The 18,049-nt window shown below is 41.5% G+C and overlaps 1 protein-coding gene and 1 long non-coding RNA gene across 6 annotated transcripts in view; one reads left to right on the top strand and one right to left on the bottom strand.

Moving 5' to 3' along the window:
* The window catches only part of LOC120793732, a 23,441-nt gene extending 13,794 nt beyond the window's left edge, over positions 1–9,647 (top strand). For 2 of the 5 annotated variants that reach the window (XR_005708028.1, XR_005708025.1), the window contains exon 5: positions 771–1,974. This is a non-coding gene — a long non-coding RNA (uncharacterized LOC120793732). Of the gene's footprint in view, positions 1–770; positions 1,975–8,159 lie in introns of those variants that run through there. The other 3 variants (XR_005708029.1, XR_005708027.1, XR_005708026.1) reach the window with 3 other exon arrangements.
* Positions 1,824–18,049, bottom strand: alx4b (ALX homeobox 4b). The gene is made up of 4 exons (XM_040134051.1): positions 17,703–18,049; positions 9,022–9,036; positions 2,835–2,943; positions 1,824–2,144 (listed from the first exon to the last, which is right to left on the bottom strand). The coding sequence occupies exons 1-4, from the start codon at positions 18,047–18,049 to the stop codon at positions 1,824–1,826; spliced, it is 792 nt and encodes a 263-aa protein (XP_039989985.1).

Here is an 18,049-nt window from a genome sequence, read left to right as displayed (position 1 = left end):
CTTTTTTTTTTTTTATCTTATCTGATAGAAAAACCAAATATCTTTGGGTTTTAGGCAGCAAAGCAAGACATTTGAAGAGGTCACACTGGGTTTTAGGAGACTGTCCTTGAGAAATTGTCATTTTTAAATATTCCATGGCATTTTTTGGCCAAACAATTAATTGTATAATCGAGAAAACAATCTGTAGATGAATCAATACTGAAAATGCTCGTTAGTTGCAGTCCTACGCTCAAGTAGGAGGGCTGTAATGTTACAATGATCAATCAGCTATGAGGAGCAGAAACAGACTTTCCTGCCATCATCCACACAGGGGAAAGAAAATGGATATTTATCCCAGCAGTCATCATAGAGGGATCAGCCAATAAACTAATGAAGTCTGTCTCTAGCCTCAGCCTGCAGCCCAACTCTGGTGACCAGCTTATTCCAGCGGGGTAACACACAGAGACACCCCTGCAATCACTGGACATACTAACCACATTCCTGCAGTCCAGCTGTAATGTCATCACATTACCTAAACATTACAGAATGCTCCTCAGGGCCATTAGGGCCACTGATTCGGCCTGCAGTCTCTGGCATGCAATGGATTCTGTGAGAAAGCTACGAATCCGAGATTCATCTCTGCTGAGCCCTTGTCTTACAATTAATTGATTATTACAGCTTTGTGCACTATGTCCTCATGTACCCTGTGATGTACTGTGGTGTTCGCAGTGCGGGACAGGTAACTTTGATGCTAATTAAGTGTGTCTATCCCTGTTGGTTGCTGATTGGAGCTGGCGTGGTTAGTCGGTGTTGACGGCTGCTGCTGTGCGTTGCTGTGCCTCGTCTGCCACTGGACACACTGTTTCCTGTAACCTGAGGCCTGAGCCTAGCAGGGGAACCTGTGGAAGCAGCCCTGGGGGAGGAAATGACACGTTGGTTTGAAATTGCTGCCAATCCCATGCCTGCCCTCCTCCCAGACTAAACTGGCACAGGTCATGTCTGTTCTTGCTCAGTCAGACTCTGTTCACTTACTGGATTCAATTTCTGTCCTTCTTTGCGGGGACATAAACCAGCCACCACAGGCTTAAGACAGAGTTAATCTTTTCTTTAGTAACCAATTATTGTTTTTACTATATTGGACAGTTTGCACTGAAAAGTGACAAAAAAGAATCTCTTGGCACTTCGTATGAATCTGAGTTTGCTCTCATGGAATAGCCTTGTTTTTTAAATTGCTTTTAAAATGCAAATACTTAATGTTCAGAATTGTATTTGAACTCATTTATACAGTATGCCCCACTCATAAAGAATGTGAGTGGGGCAGGATGGGTGTTATAGAAAAAATAAGCTACAGGAAGTAAATAGTATGAATCAAGCTTAATAATGTAAATGAAAATACTGTATGATATGGCTAGATTTGGCATTGAATTCCTGTATTCTATGAAAGTATTTTGTAAACCATGTTTAGTATATTGCTTATTTAACTGAAATGTATCACTAATGTGAATGATACTCAGTTTATCGGGGAATAAACCCCTTATTTTAATGAGACCTGAGAGATCAAAGGAATCAAGAATGAAAACAATATCTAAGTAACCTCTTCTTCTAAGTCACACCTCTGTATTTTTCTCAATTTCAGCATCTGCTGATTTTCACAGTCACAGTTGTTATCTTGGTTGCTTTGGCCGCTGTTAAGGCCTCTGTTATCTCCATAGTCTCTCCCTGTTCATTTGACCTGTGTTATCATTAGTGCTCTCAGGAAAAGTCCCTCCTCCCCCGCAGCGCTGGCTGATGGCTGCTCCGGAGAAGGGGGCCCTATGGGGGCAGGGTGGAACTGGTCTGGGACATCATGTAGCCCAAGAGATGGCTGCACTGTGTTCCTTGGCCTTCATACGCAGTGCAGCTATGCTGGAGGACTTGCGATCTGGATCAACATTGAGATCATAGCCATTGATTCCCCCGCCCATCCCGGGACCCCCAAACAGGCTGCCCATATGTGTCTGTCCCATGTGGCTGCTGCCTGGACTGGGCACGCCCAGGAAGTCGGAGACACCTCCGGGACCGTGAGGGTGAGGGGGCATGCAGGAGGGGACAGAGTCACAAGGCACGACGCAGCCCGGCACTGGAGAAGCTCCACTACTGCTCCCGATCCACGAAGGGTTCTGGATCTGGAGGATAAGAGCAACAATATGACGAAAACAAACTTTACTCATTAAAGCAAACAAGGTGTTCGTTGTTTTCACCCTTGACATTCATGATTGTGAAACCCGATGTAGTATCGTGAGTACCTGTGCATAGTAATATTCAAGCTGTGTCTCAAATCCATACTACATACTCATTCTATACAGTATTTACTACTTACCAACTGTCATAGCATACTGTTTTAGCTGTTAGTATGCAAAAATAGCAACATACTTTACAATTTTATACTAAAGGGAAACAGATACCTAACGGATTCAGTATGTGTGATGTTGGATGTGAATCAAACTGTGACTTTGTAAAGTTGCTGCCAATTAAACTTCACAAGAAGTTTAGTAGTTACTAGTTGTAGTTACTTTTTTTTTTGTTTTGTTTTGCAATTTTTTTTGGAGCATTTTCCTCACCATCCACAAGTTATTTTAATTTTTTCTATCTATGAGCAGCTCCACCCTTTCCTTTGTGCTTTGCATTGTGGGATAATCGAGTCCATGGACAGCAACCTCAAAAGTTGAATGTATTTAGTCTGCAGTCTTTCTGCTTTGACTGTACTTTGTTCTGTCCCATGTGCAGTGCAAACAAACTTCATACTGTAAAACCTGTTAGAAGCAGTATGTAGCATGGATTGGTATTTGTTTTTTTTTTTGTTTTTGTTTTTTTACCTGTGCATAGTTCTCGGGCCGAGTCAGTAGAGGCAGCTCGTAAGCAGTAGAGAAGTGTGTCCGGACCTGTTGCATCTGGCCAAAACGCTCCCTCTTCCTCCACTTGGCTCTGCGATTCTGAAACCACACCTGCAAAGAAAACAGTCAGGAAACATCAGGAAAATACTTCAAAATACAGACCAGCCACTACCAAACAAAACTTAAATGTCATCTTAACATAAATAAATATCTCTCACATACAGTAGAACCCCCAGTAATTTTTTTTGTTTTTTTTTAAACAAATCAGGGGCCCTCCTCTCTGTTCAGCAAGACAAAGTTAGAAACTGAACCACATAAAATGAAGATAGTGAAGCAAATAAATTCTGCAGTACATGAAAGTCCAGGCCCAGGTTTTAAGACTTGACGTGTCTTTAAAGTGCCGTCCACACGGAGCTATTGATGTGAAAATGGTGAGTCTCCCCTGGTGCTGCGTGTTTCAGCTCCTCCCTTTGATACACAGGCGTCTGTCTCCCTTAAGGCTGCCAGTGTCGACTGATCCACATCTGGGCCTGTAGCCATTCATAAATCACTCTGAGAAAGGTGTGCTCTCCCCCACATGTCAGCGCAGTGGGGAATCCCTCTGTATAATCCATGAAACAAAAGTTCAACTTTGACCAAGAATATGCTTTTTTGGCTTGGTCTTTGGGTGTATTAAGTATTGTATGTCGCATATGAGGTGGATTTTTCTGGGTAATTTGTCCTCTTGAGATTGAGAAACACGCTACTTTGCAGAAAGGGTGCGTTTTCAGTACCTGCTGACAGACTAAGTACAGCCTACGTAGGCCACTTCTACTTAACTGTGGAAGATACTGGAGGAAAGCAGGACTGAAGGTTGAAAGAGGGTTATGAGCAGAAAAGTTTAGTTTTACAGGCTGACTGAAATCCACAGGAATATTTTTTTTTATCAAGTTTTATTATTAACTGTGAATGCTGTGTCATGCAGTTATCCAGGATATTCTAAGTTAAATCTGTCTACTCTGTACACACGTCTGTTGCATTTCTGTCCATCCTGGAGTTGAGATCCTAGCTGTTGCTCTTCCTTTTTTTCCACATTAAAGGTTTTTTCTTATCAAGGGCCCAAGGATAGAGGTTGTTATATGCAGAGTTTGTAGAGTTTGTAAATCTGTAAAAATTGACTAGACTTGATGAATGCAGATTGAAAAATGACTAACATTGTTTTTACTATTATAAAGTAACAGCCATTGGATATTGACTATAGAAATATACCCACCTTGTAGAGCATTTTCATCCTTTGGCATGAGCCATTTCTTTTGTTTCAGTTCTACTTTAACTTTCTCATCTTTTCATAATTGGTTAAATTTGAACACCTGCCTGGCCTCTTAGATGAGAAATAGCACAAACATGTCTGCATGCTCCTGTTTTATATAGATTAGAGCTGAAACAATTTGTCAATCAGCAGAAAATGTATTTAAATTCACAGGTTACAGGGAATATTTTCTGATTAACTTAGTCTTTATGAAAGTAATTTGAATCCTTTTGGGGTTTGGACTGTCTATTCTGACAGTTTATTGATCAAATAGTTTAAAGGCATCAAAATATTTGTCAAATTAATTGATAATGGATATAATTGTTAGTTGTAGCCCAAGGCAAGATGCAAGGTACCTGGATAACAACATTTTAGGGGTAATGTCAGACTAAAAGCAACATCTAGCCTGTTAGAAAATGATTTGCAAATACTAATATGATTTAATATACCTGGTTAACCCAAATTAAGAGTGTTTAATCAAAAATATTACTGATTACCTTTTTAGTCCTCATTACATTTATTTTATTTTTCTGCAAGCCAGTGGTAGTCACCTTTCTTTTCTCCTTTCCTAAGCATAGATCTATGTGTTCCTGAACATAATTAGCTGGAACTTATGTTGTTCTGTTTTGATTTTTTGTTTTTTAAGAGAATTTTCTCACATCTCCATGCAAGAGAATAGACGAGCAGAGGGAGGTACTGGGAGGCTCCACATGTTTATCTGTATCTATTTGTTGGTTGTCTGAATCTTATCCTCCCAGGAGGGAAGGGGGAAACTTCTTCAAAGAGAAAAGAGAGAGCGATCCAGCCTCGGCACAGGGGTTTGAACTTGGATTGTGGGTTGATTCCCAGCCCAATCAGCTTGTGGTTTTCACAGTCCCTGACATGCAATTTCCCCTCAGTCAACCTATTCAGACCCCCCACGTCTCTTTCTCTGACCATTTCTTTCTGTCAACTTAAACACAATAGAGTTTAGTGACAAAAATTAGCTGTGCCAGACAAAGATGTGGATACCACAAAGTCACGTGTATGATTTTATAAACCCATACTGGAGTGGATTTTTTAATCAAGAGATAAAACGAGCTGTAAGCGCTGTGTTGTTCATACAAACCTGTAATTTTTCAGACAGGACACAACTACTAGTTGGTTCATTTTCAAAGACAAGACCACATATGGCCTCTTGCGGTACATATAGCTGTTGCTATGTGTTTTTGCGAGAAGCTGACGTAAAGAAATGTCGTCTGTCTCCGACATTCCTCAGGTCAGCTGGAGAGATTAGACGACAGCTCACCCTTGCAGAGTGGTAAGCTGATATCTTAGGTTGTGGCTGAAACCCAATGTCAAGGTGAGGGGTTGTTGCCCTTTGAATTATATCATATGTTTGGTAGGGGGGAGTTGAGTCTGTTATATTCCCCTGAGGATTTGGCGTCTATCAGGTTTGTCATGTCTTTACTTTGGTGGGTCTTTGGGTTTGTGAGCTCAAAACATCACGGGTTTCCAAATAAAATCCTCAACACAAGAAATTGATAAACCAAAAGCGGGCACACAGTTATAGTTTGAGTTTCTAGAAAGTTATCCCACTGTTTTATTTGTCAGAGGTTAATGCAGCCCTCTCATGTATTACCTAAATTACTGAGCATCCGATTTTAAAACTTTTTCAGTCCATTGCAAGTTATAAAATTTTTCCTAAACCAACCAAAGATGGTCTTCTTGCTCAACATGAACCAGTTTGGAAATTTTATCATGAGTTTTATTGATATATATTGATGTTTGTTTACAATATTTTACATTTTCATACAAAATAACATGTTGGTATTTTACTTGTGTTTTAAAAAAAGAGATTTCCAGTTTTGTCGATTAGGAGATGCAGATGCACGCAAACTTGAGAGACAAAAATCTTTTTTATTATGTAGCTCATGGAATATGTTTAATCACTTCATTACAAGACTTTTATTATTCTTTAAATACTTTTGGAACAGTGTTAGTGTTGTTAAATTACCTTCTGGGTTTTTCATAGATTGCAGGGTATATATTTTATGGAAAATTGGATTCTTAGCTGTATGACATGAATATAATGGTAGCACATGAACGGCATAAGTTATGACAAAAGGTTGATGTCTGTAAGGTTAATGTTGTACAAGTATTCCAAAGCTCCACTATCCTTTTTTAAAATATAAAGTTTTATCAGTTCTGGAGCCGTCATCTTAATTGTGATGGATCAAGATAACTCCAACTTTCCTCCTGTACTCATCTTAATATCTTTGTCGTACTCCTGCCCTTTTGTTGAAGTTCGGCCTCTTCTCTTCCACTCGGGCCCCCCTCCCCAATCCCCTCTCTCCATGTCTCTCTCCTCCCTCCTCCCTTTTAAGTCGGCGAGGGGAAGTGGGGATATTGGAAAGTGAGATGGGAGAATGTTCAAACTGGAGCTTGTTTTCATTTCATGTTTAATTTCCTGACGCCTAAGCCCTTGGCTTTCCGCAGCTAACCCCTCTGACCTTTCAGAGGCGTGCAGACAAGAGCGGGCGCACACACATACACACACGCAGAAACACACACAGGATACACACACATTTACATACTATGTTATATACATAATTCAAAGGCAGTCACTAACGAATGCGTTCTAACGCGGACTCTTTCAAACACTTACTGGAACTTTTTATAAACAAACAAACAATGTCTGAAGACATATATGCCCCTTGTCATGGTTTCTGGGTACTGAGTGTGTCATGTTTCACAGACGGTTTGCTCTACGTAGCTCTGCCTTTGAACGGCAGTAGGAATGAGACCCAAGCCAAATAGTTTGGCAGAGAGATCATTCAGGGAACATTATGAAGTCAGATGTGTCCTTTGCTGCTTGTGTCTCCTATTCCCCAACTTATAAACTTTTAAGTTTGTTAGAAAGGAAGGCTAGTGGTGTCTTTGCACAAGCCGAATCAAAATTAACTCGAACCATTTTTATTATTTCTCAAAATGAACAACAGTGACCCATTATATATACAGTATGATGCCCAAAAGTATATTTACCAACTGCAAACACTTACTACTCTCGGTTATTTTATCTAGCAGACATCTGCAAGGAAGGTGGCTCAGTCCTCTTGGAGCTCAAAGTGCTTGGCGGTGATACAGTAATTGCTAAAGACGTTGACAGCAAAAGGCTGCTTACAGAGCCATTAAAGAGCTTTATTTATGCTCCAGAGCCAACAGGCAGAGAGAGAGGAAGAGGGAGAGAGGGAGGGCAGAGTGCACTACTCCAAAAGCAGCTTTGAAGTCTAGCCGTCTCACCTCATCTCCGTCATCCAGGACCATGGCGATTGATAGACTGCCTCAGCAGTCACTCGCACACAGCCTCCTCCTCCAGAAAGAGTAGGCAGTGTGGTGAAGTTCAAGTCTGAGGTTGAGAGCTAATTGTACTAAATAAACTAGTGGCAGCAGAAGTCACAGATGTGATTAGGGGAAACTGCAGCTAAATTTTTGAAGATATCCATCACCAAACTGAGGATGAAACTGTAGGACCCTGACATTGGCATTTTGGTAGAAAACATCTGTACTCTGGATTTCAATGGCTGTTCTTTTGGAGATGAAAAAGATTCTCCAGTCGCTTGCCAAGCTTCGAGTGCCCCTTGGTATTCAACAATTGGATATCCCTGGACTTTGTCTTGATAGACCTTCAGTTGAAATTGTGGGGTTTAGTCTTGATTGCGTGCATATTTAGGGTCTGATTTTTAGAAGTATGGGTCAAACCTCACAGTGACTCAACAGAGTCTGCTGTGTGCCTGTCAGATGAGGAAGTTAATTATATTCATCTGGGGAATAGATGGGTCTGTGTGAACGCAACATGAATGTACTTATTTTACTGTACCACCACAAGGACCACGCCAGGTTCTCTGTCCCTGACTATGTCTTGGACTTTGCGTGGAAATTGAAACTGGCATCTCAAATTGTTTTTTATATCCTTGCCAAATAGCTTCGATGACTTTTCTTTTTTTTTTTTTCCATGTGTTTTCCTTTCCTGCCTCCAGAGTGGTGTGGTGAAGAAGTTTGAACATGGTAGTGCTGGGGAGAAACCCCTTGGCCTCTGACCCCTCTGCAGAGCCTGCAGCATGTAAGAGCTAAGTGCAGAGTATTCCCTTAGTCCCACCCATCCTACTCTGATGTAAAACTGGCAGGCAGAAAGAGAGATGGAGAACAATAGGCCTTGCTGTCTGCTGTTCCGAACAATCTTTGTCAACATGCCAGTCTTAACTCTCCCAGCCCTCTCTCCCAGCTCCCTGAGTGATTATTAGCATGCAAACATGGATGACTGCACTCGTACGACACAGCTCAAGCTCATGGAGACCATCTTCCCAGTAAGGAGTGACAGCATCAGTCATTTCAACAAGTGCCTCAAAACAACACAAGTTTACGTTCAAGTGCTGTTTGTTTCCTCTTTCAAATCAACAATCAGCTGTTTTTGATTGTTGCCAAACCTTAACTATGTGTTCTATGTGTTGTTCTAGAGGTCATGGACAAACAACGTATTATGTTCTTTAATTTGAAGGGGTTTTTTTTTTTGTTTTTGTTTTTTTGCATGTAACCTGGTGTTATTCCCCCGTCCTCACCTGTACACGAGCCTCCGTCAAGTCTGTCCTCAGTGCCAGCTGCTCGCGGGCATAAACATCTGGGTAGTGTGTCTTCTGGAAAACTTTCTCCAGCTCCTCCAGCTGATAGCTGGTGAATGTGGTGCGATTGCGTCTCTTCTTGCCTTTGTTGCTCTCAGCCTCACTTTTGTCCAGAGGGCTGGAAAGATCAGAGCCCGGTTGCTCGTTCGGTCCCTTTATGCCGGGCTCCTTCAGGTTCAGGTAGCTGCCTTCCATTCCAGGAGGGTCGACACTCGGGGGCAACTCAGACTCTGTCAGGCTGCTGTTGTCTTTTCCTGTATGTATGAAATTAAGGAGACGGAAAGAAGCATGAAAGATTATGATCAATAGTATTTTGTTCTTTTAAAGGAGCACCCCACGAATTTTACACATGAAGTTCAGTTTACTCATCAGGAGGTGTAATACTCGCTTTATGAAAACTGTTGCATGTTTTCTGTGGCTCTGGAGGGACTGTAGTTTGAAAAAATGCCTCAGCTTGTCCTCAAGTTTTCACTTTTTATTAACAGAAAGGCTGCATTACAAACTGACAAATTGAAAGTGTGAGGTTTGAAAGAATTGGGCCTAATGAAAGCTGTGAGCTTGTTATGTTATGAGAATTTTAGGATCCAGGTCTTTTGGAGCTTGACTTTTGCTAGAAAATAAAAGTCAGGACATGTCAGCCTCTGTTTTTTCTATTTTTACTGCTCTTTAAAGTTGTGTCTTTTGTTAAACCCTAACTTTATACCTCAATTTATGTTGAGGTATAACATTAAATGACTGGAGTACCTCTTTAATTCTGTGATGTGAATTGACGACACTGCTCAAAAACTTAATAAAACAAAATGAAGATTTTAAAGTTCATATGTTACACTGTGGTTATAATAAAATACTTTTGAGCAATTTTGGTTTCCGTTTTGGCTGAAGTGCACCATTCATACAATTTTCATATTAAACATCAAAGAGCAAAAGAGCCTTCACAATTGTGGCTTCACACATAATACAAATCATTTTCTTAATGTAATAATATTATTATCAAACAAACTATTTCAACCAACTTTTAACCCTTTTTCGAGCTGAGCGCAGAGGGCCACATGCTGTGAATAATAGTCATCTAATTGTAGCTACTAATCTGTAATTAGAATATTCAGCAGAGCAATACTTTCTTTAAAATGTGTGTGAATAAAACCATGGTGCCTCACATTCAAGTCAGTGAGTGTGTCCGCTCATCAATATGTCCATCGTCCACATTAAATGACACTTACTTTAAGCTTACATCACCTCTGTAATGCTTTATTTTAAGGTTCAAAGGCCTTGTCTGCGTGCAGCAAGTCTAAAAGTGGCAGGGAGGAAATGTCCTTTTCTGTTTGAAAGGTATGTCACTACACATTGGCGTGACCTCTGACACAACCGTTGCAGCCCTCTCCCTCGCATCTCTCAATCACGCCACTTGAAATCTGAGCCACGCAAAAGCTGCGCCATCTCGACGCTGTGTATGGTGTGCTTTGTGTACGCTTACCCTACAGCCTTGCCCGTCAGATGTAAACAACATTGTGTTTGTCACCTTCAATTTTGAGAGCGCCCATTTTGTGACAGACCATGCTCTGTTCCTGTCAGTGCATGCCAGCTTTTTTGTTTCCTTTTAGGAGATGAAGAAAGCTGTCCCTTCTCCTTCAATAAACAAACAGCTGTGGGAATAAATAAGCTGAAGGGCTCTGGTTGCGGGCCAGTGAGAACAGTGTGCTCTGTCAGGCTCTCTGTTTGCCTTGCCTGCGTATGGGCACGGGGAGCGCCCCGTCCCAACTCTATAGGTCCGAAAGCAGCGCATAATGGTCTCCCCCACATAAACAGATTTAGGAGTCTTGTACAACACCAGCATTACTTTAGTCCAAATACATTTGTCTCAGAGGTAGATCAAGTTAAGGATGATTAACCTAGTAGTTACGTGCTAATGTGCGTCACTTTGCATTTTTGCTACGACTGATGTCAGTAATGGCCTACTGTCATTCCCTGAAACCCAGTGCAGTGGGCCAAAAAGAGTTGACACCTTATGGCACTAGTGACTCTGAGCCAAGCGTTTTAGTGGTTAGTTAGATGACTGAATAGCTTTAGAGTGATGAAACTAGGCGGTGGCTGTCTGCAGCATGCATGTTTGTTTTCATGGATTATTACGTCTTTGGCTAGAGTGTCTCATAATGAGATGTTACCCCCTAGAAACTGCAGCAGCCCCCCCTTCTCTCAGGCTCAGACTTGCCCCGACCGAGATGCTAATGGAACAACACAGCTTGCCCAGCTGGAGTTCATGACCTCATATTGCTGTGGCCCACCTGTCAGACCCTCTTACAGTCTCCACACAGGCAGATGTTCTGACATCACCAACCCCTCCAATGGCCTCTTATGCTCCAGCACTGTGCAATATTTTCATTCAACCCCTGGGCAGGAGCGTGGATGCAATGTTAAGAAGCAAGGCGGGTCAACTCCAGGTTCCTGTTTGGCATTTGCATCTGTGAGAAAAAATTCAATTATGCCCCTGAGCAAGGTATATATCCTTTTAGGAAGAGGGTCCAGCTGGGTGCACAGATGAGGTGATGGGAAGATGGTTGGATAGTGGGTGGAATTGTCTGAGGTTTTCAGCCTTATGTAGAACTGGTTCGCCAACATTTACAACGGCATCTGTATTAATCAGGCTAACAGTTCTACCTTCAGGGAACAGTTTGACATTTTGGGAAATGCGCTTTTTTGCGTTCCTACCAACAATTACGTGAGAGGGTCGATGCACCTTCAATGTCTGTGCAGGAAATATGAAGCTATTGCGAACAGCCAGTTAGGTTAGAATAAAGACTGGAAACAGTTTAAACAATTTACACTGGAATCCGCACTAATTAGAGCAATTCTACCTTAATCGACATCTTTTCTCTGTCTAGTATTCCAAACTCCAAACTCATCTGTCTTTTCTCTGTCATGCTAACCACACAGAATCCTTCGCCACAAACATCTTCCAATATTCCCGAATGCTGAGCTTTCTCTTCTGCACGCTGTTCTGGAGAACACTGCCATCACACACGGCTTTCTTTTGGGAGCCAAGATTCCACTGCAGTGGCTCCAGGTTTTTTTTTTTTTTTTTGGCATTCAGAGGAATGTGTTTTTTTACTGTTGTTCTCGTTTCAGTATTCATCAACGTACAGTGTATATGATCGCTCCAGATATCGCCGGCTGATCCTACAGTTTGCCGGAGTTACTCTGTGAGAAGCTGCAGACCTCTTCAGTTAGGCGAGGTCATATGTTTACTAGGGTCAGCAATTTAATCACTGCTGAAAACAGAGAGAAAACATCAAAGTGTAATTTAACTGGTTGTAAAGCAACAGGGCACCCTCTCAGTTTTTATGGAATGGGACGGGGAGGGTCAAGTGAAGCCAAATAAAAGAAACACTATAAATTAGTAACCTGGGGAAGGGTTAATGACCAAACACTAAATAGGGAAGGGAATGCTTTTAAACAGAGTGCTCTAAAATGTTCTCTCAAAACACTTAAAGCTGATAGCAGTCTGCCACAATGGCTCTCCACTTATCACACCTTTTATATGGACCAAATAAAGTGAAATATTCCATTGGCTTTGGTCGTCAACAGGTGACTATTAATTTTGCATTCCATGTCGGTTCGCAGACATGCTTTGGGCTGGATTATGTTTTTTCCCGCAGCACAGTTTAAGACCTGATGCTGACTGTTGTTTCCTCAGCGGAAGGGAGGCTCCCAGATGTTCCTGAGGAGAGATCTATGTCAGCGGCTCACGCAGGAATGCAGATTCCCTGGGAAACCCAAAAGTCTTTCTGCGAAGCCTCAGTTCCTGATAAATTGACACGATCATGACCTCACTACTGTCATACCTTGGGCCATGGCTGTCACTGTCTCATATCATAGTCCACAGAAATAGGTTGAGATTTTGTGTGGGGTTTTTTTTTTTTTTTTTTTGCAATGTCATTAATGGAGGGGAGTACACAGGTTTTCTCCTTAAGGGAAAAACTTGTACAACATCTTTATAAAATAGTATTTTGGTAAAATCTTTGGATTTAAATGGAGAGTTTTTAATTATTTGCAGTGAACTTCATGAGCCAAAATTAAAAGTACATGTTCAACGTAATGTTCCATATCGGTGCAGAGAAATTATCCACAAGCGAAGCATTAACCTCTCAAGGTCAAAATGAAGTTGACCGTTTGTTGTCGTCTGTTGAAGTTGATGTAATCACCCATCTGTAACCTCTCCCTGTCTTCTAGAAGTTCAAGATGCATTCCACTATCGCCTTTATACCGTCTAGATCACATTGAAATCACATTTTTATGAAGTGTCTTTGCCTCTTTGCAATCACAGAGCAGCATAAAGAAAATGTTTGGCGCAGGCAGTGTCACTTGATGATGATTTGGGTTACTTCCCACTCCTGAATTTTATTTTAAAAAAATATATCAAAACAAAATGAGCTGTGTCTCTCTGCTGAAAGCAAGCTGAGAAACAGGAAAGCTGATAGTCCATTGATAAGAATCGAGGGAGTTGAGGTAAAGACACGACGCCAGCCTCATTAAAGGTGCAGTTAAAAAGGCACGCCAGATGGTTAAAGTTTCCAAATCATCACTATAATCTGGCCTGCATACAGATCTCAGGTAGGCGGTGGGGAATTACCTTCCCCTGCTAGCGATGCGTCTGAAGGTAAAGGCCAAAGCGTGCTGTGTTAGCTGCACAACAGCATGAGAGAAAATCATTTTGAGTGGTGATGAGAGGAGATTTCAATCCAGCTCTTGAGAAAAACAACACCTCATGAAACACAAGTTTTCAGTTTTCAGAGTTATATGAATGTCTAAACTTTCTTTTCCTTTCATGGCAGGCAAATTGCTGTTGCTTCACCTCCTGAGTCACACATTTATATAAGCCATTACATTTTAACAAGTCAGGAATTCATCCTTTCAAGCGTTCACTCATCATATATTCTAATTTATTCTGGTTCACAGGCACATGCCGGCACGATCACAGGTGTCACTCGCATTTGCTTATTGTTAACATCTACCCAATGTGTTAGTCATCAGCACATGCATATCCTGTGACATCACTTCCCCGAGCCTTTTAACATGTACTTAGAGTACTATATTTTGACAGGATGCTTTTAAAACGCTGCCAGGATTTTTTGGAGTCTTGTTTTGGTTTTCATACGCTGATAAAAATGTTTTACATATCACAGGATGCTTCGACGTCCCACTGAAGGGAGGATGGGTTGTTTGAAAATACAAAGATTGACAGAGCTGTATTTTATAAATGTATAATTTGCTTTTAAATGGTTACTTGGTTAAAAGACAAAAACGATGAAGCACAAACAGCCTTTAGTAAGTACCAGTATTCCCACAAACACTTCCATTGTGTATCAGCAATGCAGAATCCAACCTCAGTATCAACCACAAGCCTATAAACACCATGATTTTTCAGATTTAGCTCCACTTACGTTCTCTTAAATTTATAAAGAGAGTGTAGTAATACTTTCATGTACATTTGTATTCACAAAACCTTATGGTCTCTCTGTTTCAGCTGCCAATCTGCAACAAGCATCAAAAATTGAAAATTAGTTCAAAACAAGAAAGGAAACTACACTACTACTATATGCACTGCATCTCAAAGCCATAGCGTTCAGCAAAGTACGGGCATGTAAACAGTCTCTCCCATACGTGCGCGGGTTTCCGAGAAACCCTCTCATTTCTCTAAAATCATTACCTAATCTCAATGTCCATTCTTGACTTGTTGCTTATTTATGCAAGGTATTGTTGAGGCAGGGTTATGTAAACCAGTCCCGCTTTGTCATCTCAGGGACTAATGTTTGGGGAGTATGAATAACAAGTATAGGAGCCAGTAATGCACATCTGCCTTATATTAATGCGGACCTCTCCTGCAGTGCTGACCTGCATTCCTCAGCACTCCATCAGCTCCGGGGGTTTTATTTCATTCATCGCCGTGTGAGCAGGTAGACGGCTCAATCACTGTCCTCACTGTGGGACAGTCTCACTGATTAGCATGCACTTAAATGAATTAACCTGCCAGTCCGAGGTACTACTGTGCAGAAAAACGTCGAATTGCTCTTTAAGAGACAATATTGTGTTTCGGTGAATGTGATTTTATAACTCTGGTTGGGACTATTTTTATCCCATGCGAAACAAACCGAAGCCTTTGCAAAACACTGTCCTGAGAGTTTAGAGATTAGACGGCAAAAATGTAAAAGAATAACTGAGTATGAATTTTACAATCGCTTTTTAACATCTTTTACCACAGTTAAATGATACTTAGTGGCACTGAAATAAAGGGATTTTAAAGAAATGATTTTTCAAAATGTTTGGAAGTGTCCTGAATTAAAAGTGTGAATATCATGCAGCATAAGACAAAAATATTTCACATTATGTTTCCTAATTTTAACAGAATCTATGCAGTAAATCTACACCTTCAGCTTTGCTTCTCTTTACATTCTTGTAATTGTACTATATATATACAGAGAGATTACTGCATAGCTGGTGAGACGTTTTTCGTCCTTTTTTTTTTTTTTTTTTTTTTTTGCTGTATCTTGGTGTACCCAGACACTGTTTGCATGTAACGTCCTCAGAGTGACACTCCATGTAAACACTGTTACGTTTGTAGCCCCAGTTGCCACACACAAAACTCCCTTTGGATACGAGAGGAGCTTTTGTCATCATGATGGAGATAAAGCATCAGCATTGAGCAATATATCTGCCATTGAGGACCACACATAACAACACAAGCCTGTTGACGCCTGAGGCTTTGGCAGGACCCCAGAGTATCCTCCCCAGAGCCACGATGCCTTCATCTGGCTTCAACATTTTCAATAATAACACTGCAGAGCTCTCCTCGAGGGAAGGCATGTTGCATTTAATGACGGTGTTTAAATGGCTATGTCAATGCACTTGCCAAATCAATTCACTTCAATGCCGGGTTGATCCAATCTGTTGGAGGCATTGCTCTCACACTCCCGAAAAAAGTGACAGGTCGGCCTGAGACAAAAGAGTGACTCCAGTTGTTTCTCGGGAAAACCGATTACTTTGCACTTCGTGGATGTATTTTGGCAAAGTGTGGCACTAGCTACGGCGAAAAAACAAAAAAAAAAAGAGTGATACTGCAGGCCCAGTTGTGATTGGTCCCACTGAGCAGAATTAGGGTAGTTCAGTTTCATTTGTTACACCTAATATTTAAATGTACTCTCACGCGATTAAGCGTTTAGTGTATTGACATTTGTTTTGGCCATTTTTTTTCGATCAACCTGCGTCAAATTTCAGCCTTGATCGCACGAGATGTTTTCTTCTGTGGCATCAGCATAAACATCTGGATGGGAGATATGTAGTCGCCATAGGGTCTATACTGTAAAATAAATTTACCTCCAAAATATCATTTTTAAAGTAGTTTTTTAAAGTATGTTATAATATACAAATATTATATCCACATAGTATATTAAATAAAATCCATTACTGTATTTAATGGAGCCTTTTTCGGCCATCGACCCCGTTTGACCTGTTGTCACACACAGTGGGTTGAATCCATTTCGTTTGCTCAGTAAGAGGCTTTTATCTTTTTAATTTTAAAGCTCTGCTTCTCATAAAAGGGACCGTAAACTGGATTGTTTTCTTTAAACGGCCTTAAGATACATTTGTTTAGTGCAGCGAATTGTCAGCAAGACTCCGTAAAGCTTTCTTTTAAAATTAATGATATTTGTCAGGATTTCAAGATGGTCTCTAAATGCTTACATTTGTTATTGAATCGACTGTTTTTAATTATGGTCAGCAAACGGTGAGATTCTGGTCTAACTGGGGCTGCCCTGTTGAATAAATACATATAATAATATGTTCTCTAATCCATGAAGTAGCTGTGAAGTTGCGCCAGTTGTCACTCAGTTACTCTATTTGTCATTAAAGAATCCCCTGTGCTGAAAAAAAAAGAAAAAAAAAATTGCAGTGAAAATAACGGACGTCGTGTCAGAATTGGTCTTAAAACCGTCCGGCTGTATTTCTTCATTTTTACCACCTAGAGCTTGAAGTTTCCGTTCGTGCGGGTGTGTGAGCAGACGTGCCCCGGTGACCCGTGGTCGATATTTGAATATCAGAAATTTTAAATTCCTTTCCGTGCCCACGTTTGTCAGAGACGAGGAGAGTTTTATGTAGAAAATAAGTGCAGTTGTAGGCCGGCGAGATCTGTGAAAGTGATGCTGCGGTTTACGAGGGGGATGAAGTTGTCGAATGTAGGGATGTGGTGGTAAAAGCGGAGGAGAAAAAAAAAAAAACTGTGACTTGTCGCCACAAAATGACAAACACCCATTTAAAAAAAAAAAAAAAAGCCTAAATGATCAGAATCAAATCTCAGTCAATACACACAGTCCACGTTGGTGGATGCAAGGCTTCAATTGTAGCTCACCTTGCAAACTCACTGCCTGAAAAATATTTTTTAAATTGACTCCGCGTTTGCCTTTTATCAGTTGCAGATCCAACCGGGTAGCATTTATAGTGTCTTATCCCACGCACATTTAACTGATTTTCCTACAGGCTCGGGGTATCCTACCACTGGATTTCGCTCCCATACACAAAGGAAAGTGGGATGTTTTTCGGAAAATTTTCTATTTTCCCCCGGTAGCTCTCGGTTACCTGTATCGAGGTGATAAGCCACTGCTCTATATTGTTGAATTGAAGATGAATTTATGGCAGAGACACACGGTTCTCTTCGGTCAAAGTAGAAGGAGTGCTGGCTGGTGCCCCCCCCCTCCCCTCTGCTCTTCGTGCACAGATTACTGACTTTCGGATGCTGCATTTGGCTTTACAGTAAATGTCCATCCTTGCTTGCAAAATGCCCCCCCTTGTCACACATGTCCGTTAAACCCGGGGCCAGCGTGTCGCCTCATACAGTCCCCCCCCCCCCATGCGCACTCACCGTAGCAGGGAATGAGCGTCCCGTTGTGTCCGCTGTCCGGGTGCAGCTTGCTGCCCTCGGGCGGAGTTTTGCAGTTCGGTCGCTGCATGAAGAGCTGGTATTTGCTGAAGGTGCCCTCCTCGGCGCCATCCAACGACTGGCACTCCGACTGGAAAGGGCTCCGGGACTTCTCTCCGTAAGCCTGCCCTTTACCCGGTATGAACGTGGGGCTGTATTTGGTTTCAGCGCTCGGGAAAGTCCTGAACGGGTTCGCCTGGTGATCCCTACCTTGCGCAGTAGACGTGCTATAATATGAATCCATCGATGTCATATCGCAGTATGAGACGCACGTATCTGCGTTCAT

Source organism: Xiphias gladius, chromosome 8 (assembly GCF_016859285.1).
Source record: "Xiphias gladius isolate SHS-SW01 ecotype Sanya breed wild chromosome 8, ASM1685928v1, whole genome shotgun sequence".
NCBI lineage: Eukaryota > Metazoa > Chordata > Actinopteri > Istiophoriformes > Xiphiidae > Xiphias > Xiphias gladius.
This window is presented reverse-complemented; position numbering and strand designations above follow the sequence as displayed.

What these genes read in the sequence shown, in the direction of transcription:
- alx4b (XM_040134051.1), bottom strand. Translation starts at nt 18,049, where the DNA reads ATGAACGCAGATACGTGCGTCTCATACTGCGATATGACATCGATGGAT. An exon ending in GGCCCGAGAACTATGCACAG is followed by an intron (nt 2,145 to 2,834) that starts GTAAAAAAACAA and finishes CTTATCCTCCAG; the next exon opens with ATCCAGAACCCTTCGTGGAT.